Genomic DNA, 17915 nt, shown 5'->3' on the forward strand with positions numbered 1-17915 from the left:
CTCCTTTGGCAGATGCCAGAAGAATCGGAGCAGTTTAGGGAGGAAAAGCGATGAGCAGCTCCCATTTTTTTTGCCCATTTCTTCAATGTGAAAATGAAGTTTTAGAATTTGGAAATGGAAATTTTGATTTCTAGAAGTATGTATGAAATTGGAGGCAGAGGAAATACTGATTAAAAACCCAATCTGGATCATTAACTTGCTTGTTCTTTAGGCAGAGATGATCACCCTGCCTGTGGTGTGAAGATACACGTTTCCAGCTGTAAAGGGCCATCAGTGTGCTGCCTATATTCTTACCGGCAGCGGATGGTAGGTAAGGAAAAGCCTTTTCGATAACGACTGTCTTAGCTGGGCTCTGGTGAAAGTGTGGCGGGCACAACACTCACACCCAAAGTAGGGCCTTGAATTATTCACGACTCCATATTCTCCGGAGCTCCGCCAACCCGACTCTCTCGCTTTGTAGATCCCCCGTAACCCTGAAAACCTCCAGAGCTGAACGAAGCCAAGGCCGCCGTGTCCTTCTCCCCTTCCCCGGGGGGTTCCGAGGCTGCACGGCCCCACGCCGGCCCCTTCTCTCCAGTCTGAAACCCCGGGGCTCCTCCCGGTGACTCACCGGAGCCGCCTGAACCCCGGTTTAGAGGCCGGGTCCCCGCAGGCAGCGCTTCACCTGCCATCTAGTGGGGTTTCTCCGTCCCTGCGCCTGCCTGCGCCGCCAGCCCGGCCCCCGCGGAGGGCGCAGCGGGTGTACGCGGGGCGGGGCGGGGAACGGGGACACACCGGGGGACCGCGCACCGCCCCGGGCGGGCGTGAGCCCCGGGGAAGCCGCGCACGGAGCGAGCCTGCGCCCACTCGGGTGCCGCCGTGCCGTGCCGTGCCGTGCCGTGCCGTGCCGTGCCGTGCAGGGGCGGGGCGGGGCGGGGCGGGGGGGGGCGGGCGGCTGCGCAGGGGCGGGGGCGGCACCGGCGGCAGCGGCCGTGGCTGGGCGGGCGCGGCGGAGCGCCGCCTCCCCGGGCCGGGCCGCCCGCTCGGGCCTTGCGTGCCGAGGCCTGGCCGCGCCGGGAGAAGGGCGGATGGAGGCGGCGGGCGGCGGGGGAGCAGCGGCGGCGGCGGGCGGCATCGCCCTGCACGACTTCAGCGGGCGGCTGGGCGAGCAGTGGGTGCACTTCCACGCCATGCGGCTGCGGGACTCGCTCTTCCTCTGGGTGGGCGCCGCGCCCGCCCTCGCTAGCCTGGCCGTCGCCATGTGCAGCCCCCGCGTGAGTGTCGCCGCCGCCGCCTCTCCCGGGGCCCTGGGGCGGGGGAGGGTGGGTGGCGAGGGAGGGAGGGCGGGTGGCGGGGCCGCGGGTCTCCCGCCCCGCGCTGCCGTGATCTGAGCCCTCCGCTCCCTTTGCAGGACAGCATCCCGGTGGCCGCCTCGCTCCTGGGGGACCCCTCCGACACCGCCTCCGCCTGCCTGGCCCAGCGCTTGGGTAGGTGGGGGCCGCAGACCCGGGGCTGGGCGGGCGTGGGGGGGCTGCGGTGCTCGCTGGCCCCGCCGAGCAGCGGCCGGTGCCCTCGGGGCTGCTGCCTGCGGGCCGGCCGCCCCTCCCGGCGGTGCGGGCCGCGGCAGGCTCCACTGCGAGCCGCGCTGCTTCAGCTGCGAGCAGGTCTGCCCGAGCTCAGCCGGCGGGGCCTCCCCCGAGGCACGCTGAGCGGGATCAGAAGCGTGTTAGTGAGCAGCCCCGGGCCTGGCTTTGGGCGTGAGGCGGGGGACGGACGCAGTTGGGCCTAGCGAGGGGGGTTTCCAGCCAGCTCCCCTCTCTAAAGCTGTAAATGCTTCTGGGCAGGGGGGTGGCCGTCACGCCAGCCGCCTGCCTTTTGCCTGAAGATGAAGCCACACCTCGTCACGTCTTGCATCTTTTAGCCCCCAAATTCTGAGACGTTTTGGCCTGGAAAGTCCTGGATCATCTCACAGTGTTTGGTCTGACTGTCTCTGCAGCACCTAACGGGCGCTTCTTGGGACGTCTCCATTTTCAGCACGTGTAAGAGTGTCCTGCTGTACCCAATGCAATGCCACATTTCTGAATCTGAATGCTAACTTTCAAACCCTTGTATTTCTCTAAAAAAATACTTGGCCTAATGCATCCTAGCACCCTCACAGCTCTGACAGCTGCATCACACCGGTTACGCATCATCACCTACCAGTAACTGATGCAGCTCCAACTGGTGAACCGCTGAAGTACCTGTTACTGGGTTTTAAATGCAAGACGCTGCTCAATCTCATCTTCTGTGGCTTCAGTGGGAAAGGCCACATAATTCTTCTTAATTATCCATGTGCTGATCTTCATTACAGGCAATACGTCCTGAGTTTGTATTGTCAGGCAGTTTCACAAGTCCACACCTACTTCTCTGTGGCCACTAATGCACATATATAAAAAGGTTGCTCATAAGGCTGATCTTTGAAAAACGGTGCTAGTGTCCTTTCTTCTTCCTGATAACTTAACTTTTAATAACCACTGTTGCAGTCTCCCCTGGTGGCAGCTCTTTCTCCACGTACTGGTTTCAATCATTTCCACTTTAAGTAATGATTCTGTAGGGTACTGTATAATGTGATTTCTTTATAAGCAGTGCATTATCCTTAAGAGGTCAGTTAGTAAAAATGTAGTCAGAGAGGGTTTACTTTGGATAAAACGTAACAGTTTATTCCATTTTCTGTTTGGTCTCCTCATTACTCATTTCTTCTGAATCTTGTTCTAGGCTTCTGTGTAGCGTTGGAGTCCAGCTAACAGCTCTAAGTGACTCCTACCCTCTACTGTCTTTTTTTTTTTTTTTAGTACTTACGCTATCTTCACTCTTAAAATATTTATTACAGATTTCATAGCTAGAGTTGGTAATAACTTGTCATTTCTTATATTAGTTCTTTCAGTGTTCTAGGACAGAGGCTGTCCTGTCATGTGATTTTTTTTTTCTCTCAGTAAGTGATTTTTTTTTTTTTTTAAAGTCCTTTTCTCATTTACATTGCTAATTTCACATACTTTGTTACTGAGAACTGATAGTGTTGCTTGGTACTGGGATATCGGTTACTCTTTATCCTCAGAGTGTAATGAACCTTCCTGTTTTCTTCCTATTTGTACTTTAAGTATCTTCCATTATTTTGTCTTAAGCTTTCTGTGTCAGCTGCAACCCAGCTGGGGTTTTCAGCAATATCCTTCTGTATCTGTACCATCTAACCTCTGGGTTGTAGTTTTCATTGCTGTTCAGTCCGTTTTATATTCGTTATAGATATAATTCTTATTCGTGCTATCCTGCTTAAGGTATACTGTATTGAGGAAGGCCTGTAGACCTTTTTCAGCTTTGATTGGAAAGAGAAAGTCAATAATACACTTCTGGCTTTGAATAATTACATGCTTCCTCTTCACCTGATCATAACGGAGTTTCAAGAAGAGAAATAAATCTTCTTTCTGAAATCCAACACCTTAGTTTTTAGGCTTGTTTTGTCAGTCCAGCAACTTGAGTCCGCTCATGGTCACTTATTCCAAAATTGTTCATTGTCTTGAAACCAGTGGATCTGCAAGATCATCATTAAGCATCTCTGTATCTTCTTTGTTTCACAAAGTGCTTGGTAAGGAAATCTGTGTTCTGCCTTGACTAGAAATACCAAGCTTTGCTGTTACTGGTAAGTTTTCCTCTGGGAAATTAAAATCCTTGTTACTCCCACAAATTCTGTATTAACAGCGATGCTACTCACAGCCAAGTCTGACTTGTAGCTGTACTTCCAAGGTAGCCTTTTTAACCATTCTGCTATGTGGTAACCTTCAGGCAGGCAGTATCTTATTTTCTTTTTTTTTTTTTTCTCCCTATGCCGTCACCATTTTTTTCATGCTGTTTCCATTCTGGTCTTCACAGGCACTAATTTAAGTAGCATATGATGCCATTTGAACATAAGTATTTCTATTTCTTTCACTTCCCCATCGCATTCCATCACCTGCCGTTTATTCCTGCAGTGTCAGGTTCCCTGCCCTGGAGCAGGAGTTTCAGTGCTGCTGTGCACCAGGGTACACATTCTCCTGTTGTTTCCTTTATAGCCTGGTAGGCGTCCTAGCCAGAACAGCTGCATTTGGTGTACTGGCTCTATCTTCTCCCTTATTTCAGGGTTTGGGTTTTTTCTTTCTTTTCCGTTGCTGAAGACACACTTGCCACGTTCCTACTCTTCTTTCTACCTAATTGTATCTATATCTGTTTGCATTAAGTGCGAGAACTCTTTCCCACTACCCTGCCTGATTGCTGTCGCACAAGATGTCTCTCACTAGTCAAAAAACCCAAATCCTAAAAGATTGTTTTCTGTAGGTTAGTGGATTCTGATTCTTGAGAAAGTCTCATCTGTTAGTGCCTCCCTTACCTGCATATCCTGAAATCACAGTACTTTCAGACGCAGTGACTGCTGAATAGCGCCAGGTCTTCATCTTCCCTCTGTAGGGACTGGCAGACTCTTGGTGAAGATCACAACCTCTTCTTTGAGTCTTTCCCAGCTGGGCACAGTTCCCCTCCACCACCTCTTTTCCAGCATGAATGGTCTATGGACTTTTAACACTTGTTCTGCCTATTCTGCTCCCACTGGGCTTCTCTGAAAGCTTAGATTTGGGCCTTGGCCCTGTCCATGAGGTTGTAGGAACAGGTCTGTGAAGCCATAGTGCCTCTTGGCATTCAGCACGTTCTGGACAATGGGCTGCTGAGGAAGCTTTTTCCCCTCTTTGAGGGGCTGGTGCAACAGGGCCGAGTAGCCAGGCTGTGTGGGAAGCAGCCCTGCTGGAGGGTTTTTAGGTAAGCCCCGTCTTTCACAGTTTTCTGCTTTACTCTGAAGTTGCAGATGGTCTTCCATGGAGGTATAAGATGTTCCCGCTTGTGCCCTTTCCACAAGAGGCCATGTGTCCAAGTGAATCTGCGTGGAAGCGGGGACAAAAAAGGTCCCGCTGCGCCTTAGAGCTGGGGCACAGTGCTGGGAGCAGAGCTCCTCTGCGCAGGCAGCCCTGAGGGATTCGGTGTTCCCAGGAACTGGAACAGCATCCCAGAGACTGAAGCGAATCTTATGGAAACATAAGAAGTTGAGTTTTGACACTGCAGTGTATGATATAGGTTTGTTAGCTAGGGTAATACTATTAATTAGTTCAGAATTAGCATTGCATTCATTTAGGGCATGATGATGAAGTGCTAGGGCTTACGAAACATGCTGCTTTATACCACCAAATCTGGTGCCAAGTGCCAATTTTTTTGCAATCAGAGCAACGTGCTGCATTATATCAGCATTTTGTAGTGCCAAGTCTTAAAAGGCAAATGAGTCCTGGCATTTCAGAAGCAGCTCTACTTACTAAGCCAGGGAGCTGGTAACCTGTTAGAAAGGAAAATAATAAATTGATTTGCATAATGAAAATGCTTCAAAGGCGTTTTTAAATTTTATATGTGTATATATAGGTTTTCTGTAGTTAACTTTCCCATTTAGAAAGGATTGAGATATTAGGAGTTCTGATGTCTTTATTTTCAATTTTTTAAATTCAGATGTTATTTTTGAATATTCAGCAGAACAGCCTAATTTGTCCCTGGGATCATCAGCTCCCAGCTCACTCCCTGCCAAGAATATCTCATGACCCAAATGCCATTTTTTTCTCTTCTATTTTACACAACTCAATTTAAATTTAATGCCTATTTCTCCTGTGTTGTGTTTACATTGTTCACAAAGTTTAGCTTTAGCAATGTATAAGGGGAGTTGCAAATTTGCTGTAGTACTAGGGTAAAATCTAAGTAGGATTCAATTTTATTTATAAAACACTTCTTGGTGTTATCTATTCTACTCTGATAATTAAGTCTTCCTGCCCCAGTGGACATTATTTTTGTCACTGTTAATTAGCTCTGTCACGAAGGCAACTCTTAATTTTATAGCACCTCTCTCTAGGTATTTGTCATTACAGTAGCCTGGAACTCGTGCTAACTCGCGCTTGGCTTTATCACGTTCAGTGCAGGCTGTCCAGCCTCTTGGAGTGTTCATGGACACAGTATAAATAAAGGTTAAAGGAAACAAAATTATTGACAGCAGGCTTAGGCAAGACTGGTGCACACTTTTTGGGTGTTCATAATCACACAGAACTTTGTTAACTGGGGCCTAATCACTTTCTTGTGCACTTTCCCTCTGTGATTGTTTTTCACAGCATAGACTTTCCAACTCATGAACTAGATTTCAGTGCTAAGAGTCCAGTATAGACTAGGGTTCACTTAAACTGTACTATATTTAAGAAGCACCCAAAAACCCACTAAAAGCACTGCAAGGCTTTCCAGTGACTAACGGCTTTTTGCATCAGGCCAAAAACTATTTGATAGTCCCCAGGTTTATAGGGCCCATTGCAATGACGTGCATAGTTTTGCCCAAAGCACCACCCCTCAGGTACTTGTTCTGCTATTCCTTTGTAATGGGGTCCAGCACAGCAGGAGTGGAGAACATTGTCTTAGAAGTCTGCATGATAAGGCTTTTTAAAAGGCTTGCTTGAATACTGTCATCACTTTTATGTAAGAGCAAACTATGGCTGACTACTCTGTTTTGTGTTTTAGCCAGCAAGACCAAAAAACAGGTATTTGTCAGCTACAATCTTCAAAACACAGACAGCAGTTTCACCTTACTCATAGAAAATAGGATCAAAGAAGAAATGATGGCTTTTCCAGAGAAGTTCTGACTTTGCATCACTGTAAAATAACCTGAAGTTTTTGTTTTAGAAAAACTGATTGCAATTTACACACTGACATTAAGTTAGTATGTTTTGTATTGTTTTGATTGAAGTTGTTATTAAATATAGATGGACCTAAATACAGTTGGACCTGGAATTTATTTTTTTCAAATTTACTACCCTGTTAAGTAGGGGATAGGTGAGTAGAGTAGAAAATATGCTGCAATGTATGAACATCACTGAAAAAGCACGTGCAGTGTCCGGCCTCCATTCAATACTGGGATCTGCTGGGAAATCAGTTCCAAATTCTAGCTGTACAATTAATCTACTGCGTACTAGTACTGAACATAGTAAACAGCTTTTAGTGTTGAAATTAAAAAACACCACATTTTTGTATTGTAAAGCTATAACATAAAATGAGTGTTACTTTGCTCCTTTTAGCCCTTGTTGGTTGTAGTACTAGTGCTAAACACTGGATTTCCTTCCATTTCTTGGGCACTGAGAACACTAGAAGGGTTTCACAAAGGGTTATCTGTACATCCCCAGGGCTATGTAGAAGGAAAAAGCACAACTTGAATTTCAGAGCAATAGATAAATCTGCCAGGCTGCTAGAAGAGCATCATGTGTGTAAATTGAGCATACTCACTAGAAGAATCAGAGCAGTTGCTACCACCACTGCTGCAAAGCATCCTGCTGCTACAGCTCTGGACTTGCTTTTAGGTAGAATGGATATCCTTTCAAAGGCAGATCCATGGGCTATTTTGTTCAGGGCAGCTAAAAGTTAACTATACCAAAAACCCCAGACCAGCCACAGAGCCAATGGCGCAGTGGCCGTTTGCAGCTGTCAATACATGTGGTGGCACGTCCCCCATTATTCACAGCCATCTGGAGGAACACTGAGCATAGCAACCTGATGAGCAAGTCCAGGTTGTTTCTTTTTCATTGCGAGTTGAGCCCTGACTCGGACATAAGCTTCCAGTACAAACTACTAGAGCTGCTGCTAGACAACTGTCTTAACCTACAGAAAACTGATGAACTTACCTTGCTGTGGTTCCATAATCGGCAATTAAAGCCTGTAGCTGAGAGGTTGCTGATATAGAAGGCGCAATCCCTGAGTCTCTTGTCCAAATGGGTTTGAACACCCCGTGGCTCCAATGCTGAGATCTGATGCGGGTGCAGAGGACCCTTCCTTACCTGGTAGGAACAAGCGTCGGTCCTTGGCCATGGTTCAGGACTGCAATAGCAAAAAGCAACTGTTGGAGGGTATTTTCTTTTTAATTTACACCAGCTAGGAAACAGAGTCAACTATTCTTCTGTGATTGACTATAAAGGATAATTAGTTGCAAATCAATGTGCTGATTTAATTAGCCTGATTTACAATCATCTCACTCTGTTTGTAGAGGAGGGGTAGGACTGTTTAAGAGTCAGGTTGACATAGCACTTAGGGATATGGTGTAGTTGGGAACTGTCAATGTTAGGTTAATGGTTGGACTAGATGATCTTCAAGGTCTTTTCCAACCTAGATGATTCTGTGATTCTGTGTTTGCTGCGGCGTCACTGACATTAGCTGCTGCCGGGCTGTTTCAGAAGTCACTTCAAGGGAGCCAGACCAAGGAAAGCAAACTGATGGGACAACGTCATTTTATTCTGTACATTTACATACAAAGTTCTCTTCAGTAGGTACAACAGATGTAACATCATGCAGACATTTAGCTTGTAAGACTGTTTTCAGTACTTGATTTAAGCTTGTGCTATGAGGAAGCACCACCAGACTATTCATGATCAAAACATACAGTAACACGATTCTTTAAAACTTCATCAGAAACTGAAATGGGGAGGGAGGTCTCACCCACTAGACATAACACACCATACTCCTTTCCCAAAACATTTTACACAATACACTTAAAATGAGGTTTGTCATTTTATTTTTCTTAAAAAAAAAAAGTTACAGTGGGAAAGATCATCCCCCCACTGAATAGTGTTGTCTTATGTGCCAGCTACAGGCGCAACTTGATTTGACATTCACAGAGTTCAGTTAATGGCACTTCTGCTTCCAATTTGGTGACGTTTTGTGTTTGGCTCCAGGAAGTGGCAACAGTTAAGTAAAATACTTCAATCAAAAAAAAAAAAAAGCCTGCTCAACGAAACAAAAAAGTAAATCATACAACCCCCTTTCTGAGTGGCCACAAAACACTTGCAAACGGGTGACTGTTGTTACCATTTGCAGCATGTCTGGCAACAAAACCAGTACTGAAACCTTAACAAGGGATAAACCCCCCAAGATCAAGCATAATGTCACTTTCACATTTTTGTTTAAACTTACAAAGATGGAAGAAAGCCCTTAAATGGTAAACCCAAAGAAAAATCCACTGATGGGCTCAGAGGTTACTGAAGGTTCACAGAAAAAGGCCAAAATGGACAGGACAGCTTTGACCACTTCCTGTGTTGAGGTGGCCAGAAAGAGCCGCCTGAGAAAAGCCTTTCCTGGTGATGGCTGTGGAAGAGACACGGCTGAGGAGCTGATGGTGTGGCCGACTGGGACCCCAGCAGAGAGCCCTATCCTGCCGCAGGACTAGGCAGAGCCAGGTAAGCATCTCCGCGCTTCCTTTCTGCCCTGCTGTTGTCACCTGGTACCCGACTCCTCCACGCAAGATACACGTAGCAAAAGCTTTCCAACTCTGTGAGCATGCATGGAAAAAAAAAATAATAATCACAGAAGCGTTCATCTTTTCAGGGAAAGGAGCAAAACTGGAGCTGCCAAGGCAGGAAATTAGTTTGTGTTTTATTGTCATGACAGAGGCAGAGGGCCAGACCAACTTGAAAAGTTGGGGCTCCCCACGTTGCAGAAGATCAGTACTGACTACCTGGTTTCAGGCAAAAAACCCAGAAAGCAGCGAATCAAGTCAATTTCATACAAATTTTAAAAAATTGCCACATGTTCCTGTTACCTAGTTTGTTTACTATACAAACATTGATATGTTTAAATAACCATTCTCTTCCGTGGGCCTGTCTGTCATCAGAGAGCAACCACCAGAATAGGAAACAATAAAGCGCTGTGGACAACAGCGGTGAGCACACCAGGACCGCTGACAGTGCTGGAAGCAGCCGGTTTTATAGGCTTGTGGATGGTCTACAAGAGCTGTACCATAGCTCGAGCACACAGGCACAGAGACCACGAACGAAGGAGCCACTGGCTCCACAGCACGATGGATGGCAGGATGCTGCTCTCCACCTCTGCGCTTGCACCTTCTCCGCTTTCAGGCCCTTTTTCTCTTCCATTAAGACTTGTTTTGCTTCTTCAATTTTTTGTTGTGAACCCACTTTTTTTTTTCCCCCACCCCAATATGTGTGGCTTGCAACAAGCATCTCGCATTGAAGGCAACAGGTATTGCACAAATTTGGCACGTGAATACTGCATGAATGGGGAAGGCCTGGGTTTTTCCCTCAGGTGAACGCAGGCTGCAGAAGTCTCAGCGCAGAATAAAAAGAGAAGCAGTCAAGCTCAAGCTTGACAAAACTTGAGCGTAAGGAAGATCGGGCTCTCGCTGTCACAGCAAGTCTAGCAAAGGTGAAAAAAAACAGTAGTGTAACTTTGGGCAAAACTACCATCAACTGGTCCAGTGTTTCTTACCAGGTTCAAGAAGAACCCGAATGTCCACATCCTCTGTACAAAAATTAGCAGCTTTAGGACAACTTTGTTACTCTGAACACAACAATCTCTGTCGCTTCTGCAGGTCTACCTGTCCCCTTGCACTTGTCAGCGTCTGAGGCTACGCTACCTACTGCATCGCCCGCTGGGGAGCACGTATCTCTGATTTATTGGGGACTGTAAGAGGACATCGGCAGCCTAATGGAGGATGGAAATTGTTAGGTACAGTAGTTAATCGACAATATATACAGCAAAGGAGGAAGGGAGAGGGAAAGTAGAGGAGGAAAGTGCAAATGAGCGCTTTCCATGCGTACGAACGCAAGATGTACATCAAACAAAGTGGCAATCACATGGACACTCAATACAACATCGACATCCTGCTGCTCTGTTTGTTTGAACGTCTGCACTACTGAGCAATCACAAATGGATGGCCTGAGTGAGAAAGGAGAAGAGGGAGGGAGAGCAGGGAGGTTAACCACAGTGCAAGAAAGCTGTTTGGTTACAAAGACCTTGCACTGAACTAGATCCTCACAATATTCACAGTGAGAACCCAAAGCCGATGGCCAAAGGAAATGGTTTGGGGGCTGGAGGAGAGAAGTCAAGTGACCACTATCAAAGTGCCATCTGCACAGTAGGATACAAACTGGATGTTCACTTTGCTTAGTCCAGAGTAGGATTGATCCAATTTAAGTAAACTTTTTATTTTCCTGAATGAAAATCCTACAAGAGCAGTTGGGGAAGGGGGGAAATCTGGGCGAGTTCACTGTATTTTCTTGGGTCAGAAAACATCTCTAAAACCCCCAAGACAGTCAACAGCAGACCATAAGTCATTATTGACAGGCTATCAATTAATTTCTTTCCAACAGTCACTTGAGCATTTTGTCCACTTGAAAACCCAAACCCTGGTTCTGGAAACAGGTAAGGCAATACCAGGACACTCATTTCCCAGGAACTGGAATCCCAGATGTGCTGCCTTTTGGAATAAAGGTACAGATCATAGCCCATGCTCCTTATTTTTTGTCCCTGCTGGTTTATGCTCTTCTCCTGGAGCAGTCAATCAGAGATTGTGGGCCTCCTGGTAAATAAAGCCATTCTCAGCAAAACTAAGTTTTGCATCATTGATCAAATCGTTTACATCATCTACATTACCATTAAAGACCAGCGGGAACTATCTAAAATAGATTAATGGACTCTTAAAATACAGAAGGCTGATTCTCACTGAAAAATCAGCTTGTTTGGGTAGGATTTTCTTCACTGCATTTGGTGAAAAAAAAAAGTACTAATTTAGAAAGTAACTTTTAAGTGCACATGGGATATAAAAAGAAACATAAGCTGCCTAAAATGCAGTCAGAGTTTGACTCACAACAGGTTTTGCTTTTTTTTTTTTTTTTTTGGTGTATACAAACACAGCAGGCAACCTGGGCGCTTGGACTTTGTAGACAGGCAGAAGAATGTTGAACAAGTCTAAACTTAGTCAATTCAACTTTGCAGTGGATCCCTCTTTCCTTTAAAGAAACACAAAAACAAAACAGAAAACAACCCCCCCATGGTTTCTTTCTTGGAATGGCTGCACCTCTTATAATAAGATGGCTTCATTTTTGTGATCTATCAAAGGAAAAGGAAATAAAGTGCTTCTTGAGAATAAATCAAAATAAATATACATATTTAATGGCAGGAAAAAAAGAGTTCTGAAGGGCTATCTCCAGCCAGGTCTTTTCTCAGATGAGTCTTTTCCCCCATAACTTTTTCAAGAGCAATCTGCACAACAGTTGAAGATGCCAAAAGTTGCTTTAGCAGCAGAGTTGAATTCCCCTAAGTCTGTGTCTGCTCCATCACTGGTTTGTAAAATCTGTGCAAAACACCTTTGCCCAAAGTGCTGCTCCTCCTGCACAACAGCATCAAATAAAATACAAAAAAGAAAGAGGAGAAGAAAAAAAAAACCCCAACCAAAAAAAAAGAAGGAAAAAAAAAATCCACCCGGTTACATTGACTTCATCCCGTTGGCAGTGGTGTTCTCCGAGATCCCGTCGCTCACAGCTGCCGAGTCGTGGAGACCGGAGTAATCCTTGAGTTCAGAGTTTGTCAGGAGCAGGGGCTGCTCCCCCTTCTTGTGCGGCAGGAGGGGCTGCCGGGTGTAATGTTCCCCATCCGGGATGTTCTCGGGCAGGTTCTGGTTCTTGCTCTCCGGCAGCAGCAGGATGCAGATGATGCAGATGAGTGTACAGCAGGCAAAGATGACGTGGTGGAGGAAGTAGCCTTTCTGGTTGTGGAGCTCCATGATGGGGGCAGTCAGGCGGCCGAAGCCCGCACTGGCCAGGACCAGCCCCAGTCCTCCTCCCCTGCAAATACAGCAGAGGTGAGAGCCCGGCCCCACAGCCCGCTCCGGCCAGCGCAGCCCTGTCAGCACTGGGGTGGGGAGCCCACAGCCCTGACAGGTCCCCCTGACTACCCCCCTGCCTGGCATGCACCCAGGCATCTGAAGTCTCTGAGGCAGACCTGGTTTGCTTACAGCTTTCATACCGTGCAGTTACTCTAGTAGGGAATTGCTTTGCTGTTGTAGATCATTGCTGCCTATTTGCCTCAGGGTGGGGAAATAACTATACCCACTTAAGTATCTTTCCACACCCCTCTAACTACCTCCACAGAAAGAGGAGAGGAGCTTTAATCACATCAGTGTCTAGACAACCCTCTAAAGTATTCCCATTTCCAAGTATCCCCATATTCACTGAGGGAAAACCAGATTTTGCTCAGCATGCCAGCCTTCTTCAGCTTAGACACCAAGAAGCAGTAGGTGCAGAAGTCAGTTCTGGCTGCCTCTAAAGTATCTGTCATCAATCAGCAGAGGCAAGAGATTAGACTTTACAAGCCTTGATCCATTATACTAAACACTGAGTGCTGAAATATTTTCTCCATAAAAACATGTTGTGGCTGGAACCTCTCGACACACTGATGTTGTAATAAAATGCATAATTTTCATGAAAAAAAAAGGTAACATAGCTAGTGGTCAGAACAGAAGAACAAGAGTTCGGGATTAATTTCCAAGACCTCCTCTTAATTCACTGTACAAGTTGAGGTAGGTCCCTCACTTCACTCTTGCTCTTCTTGTGTATTCTTGCATCACAGAAAGGTTACGAAAAGGTTAGCATTGGTGAAATGCTCAAATTAAAAATAGGTAACTTTATAAAATAGTCTTTATGGCAGAAATGCTTATTTATTAAATGAAATGTGCTTGTGCATTGAGATCACAAGCACACCAAAACCCAATGAAAACACATTGAAGCCTAAAAAAAAGGGTGTGAAAATAACCGCATCTTCCTCCAGTCACAAACATGGAAGTCGCTTGTGCAAGCCAAATTCAGTGCTCTCTCCTGATGCTCAGCTATGCAAGCAACCTCTCTTGCAATTCCTTGTCTTGCTCATCAACGCCTCTCCAGGTCCTGGAGCAGGCAGGCCTGGCACACCTCTGGCCACATGCCCACCTCATTTTGAGGCACAGTTCACTCTCCTGGGGCCCATCCCTGCTGAGTGACCCCAAACAGAAGCACCACCACAGGCATTTCTCTGGGGCAGACCATTCCCTCCTCCTGCTGCAGCACAACAGAGGTTTCTGGTCAGCAGAGTGTTACCCTCAAGTGACTTGTTTTAGGAAAATCTCTGAGCGTGACAGCTTGTCCTTTGTTTAGCAAAGGCCCTGCTGCCTGCGGAGGGAGGTCTCCTCGCAAGCTTAATTGCTGGCACCCTGCTCCCCACTCCCCCACCAAGCTTGCCCGGGCAGCATGCTTCCCATGGCTCCTCTGGGAGCTGCAATCTATTCCCAAATCCTCTGAGGATCAGAAGGGCCTGATCAGCTGCTTCAGTTCATGGCCCAATGGCAGAGATGTCATTATTAACGATAACCGCACCTTACAGAAGACAACTGCAGAAGGCAAATGAATTGCTTTACATCAGCTACTTGGGAAAAAAACTTTCATTGACTACTGAGCGTACTAGAAATCACAGCACTATAAACCTACAAACGCCAAATTCACTCAGCCAGCCACCATGTTAGAGCTAATCTTCACCCAATCCTTTCCAAAATCCACTGCTGCTTACTTGACAGCTAAAGGGCAGCAAGCACAGGTTTCAAAAGATGCTCTTGGGACACTGACTGGATCAAAAATTCATGTATGTTTCTTCTGATTCTCCAGACTTGGCAGAGCATCTTTCACAGACAACCAATTTTCCCAAATACTGCAAAAGCCTTTATTAAAAACTTGCCAGCTTTCTGATGGCAATTTAGAAACCCAGCTGAATGTGGCCATTGTGCAACTGGCCTCCCTGCCACTTCATTAATACACTCACATGAGTAATCGACACAACCAGCCCCAAATGCATGGCAAATCACTCTCCAAGCTGGCTCCAGAGCAACAAAAGCCCGCTCATTTACATCAGTGTTTGCTATGGCTAAATTGTATCTCAACCCCTGAGAAGGACCTGAGGTGAGTTTTAAAAGCCACTGTAGAAGAACATCAAGCAAGCTGAAAGGAAACAGGAAAAGGCAACAACAAAGACAGCTCTGTCATACAGGTCAAGTGGCTTCAGATTTGGAGGGGAAAAAAAAGTTTTTCCATATGACGTCAGTAATTAGAGCAGGCGTTACTCCATCAAAACCTGGCAGAAGGAGGCTTGAAAATACACTTTGGTATGTGTCCTAGAAGATTTTGTTTAAATGTTTGACTATATTGCAAATATGAAAACAGAGAAAAAACACCCCAGACTGAAAATACTGTCAAGGAATTTTTTGTTGTTCACGTGCCCATCAGGAAAATGGGTACAGGGCAAGAGAAGCAGTACCCTCATAATTCACAGTTTTTGCAGGTGCCATGGGGCAGCAGGTGGAAACCAAAAACATTCAGGGTGTTTTGGGGCACCTCTTCTCCTCAGTACGAGGTCTCCCAGCACAGGGGCCCAGCGTCTGTATTTCAAATGCGCTCTGAGGTGCAGAGCGGAGCCAAGGGAGGGAGTGTGAGGGAGGGAGCTACTGGCATCCATGGTGAGCCCCAGCTTCTCCCCTTGCACTTCTGCCTGGCAGCAGCTGCTGTGGGGGCTTTCCCATGGCATGGCCCCATGAGAGATCAGAGCCACTTCCCTGACCCCTGCTCACCCAGCAGCAGCGAGGCAGGATGGTTTGCATGAGGCTTACGGTCCTGACGTGGGCAAATCGCAAAGGGACATTGGTCCAAAATTTTGTCCTCAGAAAGGGCCTCCGTGTTCACAGGGGAGAATTTCCTTGCTCACTACCACAGTGTTATTTTGGAGAGCAGCAAAACACCCTTGCTGATATTCTTTGCTTTAACCAGGCTAAACCTCAGTAAGGGCACTTGCCCTTCACAGTGCTGCTCAGGGGAGCAGAGAAATGTTAATCCCATCTTCGGATGGTCATTTGTCTGTGTCGGGCAAACAGGTCGACATGCAGCATGGCTTGGAGTAAAAAAGAACCCGAGAGCTATTCAGGCTGAAGGGGACTTTGGGAGAGCACCTACTCCAGCCTCCTGCACAAAGTGGGGCCAATGCTGAATTCAGATCAGATTTTTAGGGCTTTGTCCAGTCAGCTCAGCTGCTTTTTTAAGTCAGTCCCCGAAAACCTCCATGGTTTTTCCCTGCCTTTCCTGCATGTAAGTGACGCCGTTGTGTGCTCAGTCCCAGGCCAGAGCTTCAGTAACACACCAGGACGCCCTTGGCCTCATAAGGCAAGGCACCACCTTTGGAAAGCCAGGCCTAGTTCAGGTGCTAGTAAACAGCACTGTATCCCACTGGAAATTTGTCTTGAGACAGCTATTGATGGGTGAAGCTCCTAATTCGGCCATTGCTGCCTACTCTTCATTTCTTTGGCCAGATGGGTGCAAAAGCAAGACAGAGAGAAAAACAGATCTATCTTCCACTTGGTAGTAACTGAGCATGCAGAGGATGGGGAGGGGACGTACCTCAGCCTACTCCTATTTAGTAGCTGTGCAGACTGCAGTGGTGTTCCCATCAAGATTATTAGAGGTGGATTATTGGTACCACTTTGTGCTTAAATTCAGCATTTGGAAGGACCTCCGTACTGAAGCCCCCTGTACAAGGAACAGAGCTCCTGGTGAAGGCCTCCTGCCTGGAGACCGGGGTGCAGTGCAAGACTATGAAGGACCCCTCTGTACCACATGACAGCGTGGGACCTTTGTGTTTCTGGAGCAGGCAGCACCTCTTGGCGTTGAGGATGGCCATTTTCCTCCTACACTGCTGCAACCGTTTATCTCAACAGCACATCAGTCGAGCTGGACGGGCTCTATGGATTTGCTATCATGCCACCGCTACCCCAATAACAGCGGTGCTGTTTTCCTCCCTTAGGGATGGGGGATTACAGGTAAAGAATTTGATCAGGGAAACCCCAGAGACGGCCCCAGTGCTCTCTCTGCCTCCTTTTCCTTAAGGTTCCTTGAGAATCGACCAAAAGCATATTAAGATGGTCTGAAACGCTAAAGGGCATCCGAGGCAGTAATCTGGAGAACAGGTTATGAGGGAGCAGCCAAATCCCACCAAAATGCAAGACACAAGGCAGCTTTAACCACACCTCTGCCTGAGATGGGTTTATGCATCGCCCTAAGCTCCACCTCCTAACTACAGCCCTGAGTGGATCTTATCAAGAGCTTCACGGTGGTAGGACCGCAAAGCGGTGCAGAGTGTCATCATCCCTGTTAATATATGGGAACCCTGAGGCATATCCAGCTATTGTTACTTGCCTGGTGTCACCCAACAGAGTCAGGGGAACCAGACTTTTGGCTCCCAGCCAGGATTTTGTCCCATTCCCTGTAGCAATGCAAGTGATTTAAGGAAAAAAGCTTGCTAAGTTCACACTGTGCATGTGACCCTACTTGGCAGATACTCTTGTGGTTGACGTGGCCAATTCCTTACCTATATGTCTTTCAAACAGAGACAAGGAGAAAATTAAAGAGGCATAAAAACACCAAACTGACTGACATGCACGTAAGTAAATAGCTGTTAGTGTTTCAGACTGTTGTATAATCTCCTCACCACTCACACTGCCTTTCCCTGTGGAAATAACGTTATCTGTAAAATACTTTCACAAAGTCAGATAGCTTGGAAGAAAAGGCCACGGATCAGGGAGACTGGCTACTCATAATACTTTTGTAAATTTATTGAAAAGGCATATAATTTGGAGAAAAAAAGAAAAATAAAAAAAAAGAGCTTCCTCTTCCTTTCACTCTCTCTCCCTCCCACCCATATGACCTACATTCCTGGGAAATTCAATGGAGTCAGGGTGGACTCCTGAATTGCTGTGACATTGCTGAAAGCATAATCCAGAACACAAAAGCACAACCTTTGTGCTGTGAAAGATAACAGTGAATAGTTAAAATGGTACAAAAACCTGACAATACAAAGACATTTTATGGGAAGGTCTCCAGTGAAGATCATCTGCCTGATTTTTACTACTGCCCAGGATGAAAGTGCTCCGCTTTAGAAAAACTTTGAGCCTCTGCTAAAAATATATCTGGGTGCAAAAAGAAAGATGACTTTATCTGCAATAAAGGCATACCACTCAC

General features: G+C 46.6%; 2 protein-coding genes across 4 annotated transcripts in view; one reads left to right on the plus strand and one right to left on the minus strand.

The window, feature by feature from the left end:
• The first annotated feature begins 994 nt into the window (after window positions 1-994).
• Window positions 995-6826, plus strand: PSMG4 (proteasome assembly chaperone 4). 2 transcript variants are annotated; one of them, XM_074827323.1, is made up of 3 exons: window positions 995-1253; window positions 1391-1466; window positions 6578-6826. In XM_074827323.1, exons 1-3 carry the CDS (start codon window positions 1068-1070, stop codon window positions 6646-6648), a joined length of 333 nt encoding a protein of 110 aa, XP_074683424.1. In that variant the 5' UTR covers window positions 995-1067; the 3' UTR covers window positions 6649-6826. The 2 variants fall into 2 exon arrangements, with proteins under 2 accessions (XP_074683424.1, XP_074683415.1); XM_074827314.1 differs by having other exon boundaries at window positions 996-1253; window positions 6574-6826.
• A 1484-nt stretch (window positions 6827-8310) lies between these two features.
• The window catches only part of SLC22A23 (solute carrier family 22 member 23), a 116931-nt gene continuing 107326 nt past the window's right edge, over window positions 8311-17915 (minus strand). For both annotated transcript variants that reach the window (XM_074827337.1, XM_074827345.1), the window contains one exon: window positions 8311-12674. In XM_074827337.1, coding sequence (XP_074683438.1) covers window positions 12317-12674 — 358 coding nt within the window. In that variant the 3' untranslated portion in view covers window positions 8311-12316. The remainder of the gene's footprint in view (window positions 12675-17915) is intronic.

This window comes from Strix aluco, chromosome 1 (assembly GCF_031877795.1).
Source record: "Strix aluco isolate bStrAlu1 chromosome 1, bStrAlu1.hap1, whole genome shotgun sequence".
Classification (NCBI taxonomy): Eukaryota; Metazoa; Chordata; class Aves; order Strigiformes; family Strigidae; genus Strix; species Strix aluco.

What these genes read in the sequence shown, in the direction of transcription:
- PSMG4 (XM_074827314.1), top strand. Translation starts at nt 1,068, where the DNA reads ATGGAGGCGGCGGGCGGCGGGGGAGCAGCGGCGGCGGCGGGCGGCATC. An exon ending in TCGCCATGTGCAGCCCCCGC is followed by an intron (nt 1,254 to 1,390) that starts GTGAGTGTCGCC and finishes CTCCCTTTGCAG; the next exon opens with GACAGCATCCCGGTGGCCGC. An exon ending in CTGCCTGGCCCAGCGCTTGG is followed by an intron (nt 1,467 to 6,573) that starts GTAGGTGGGGGC and finishes TTTGTGTTTTAG; the next exon opens with CCAGCAAGACCAAAAAACAG.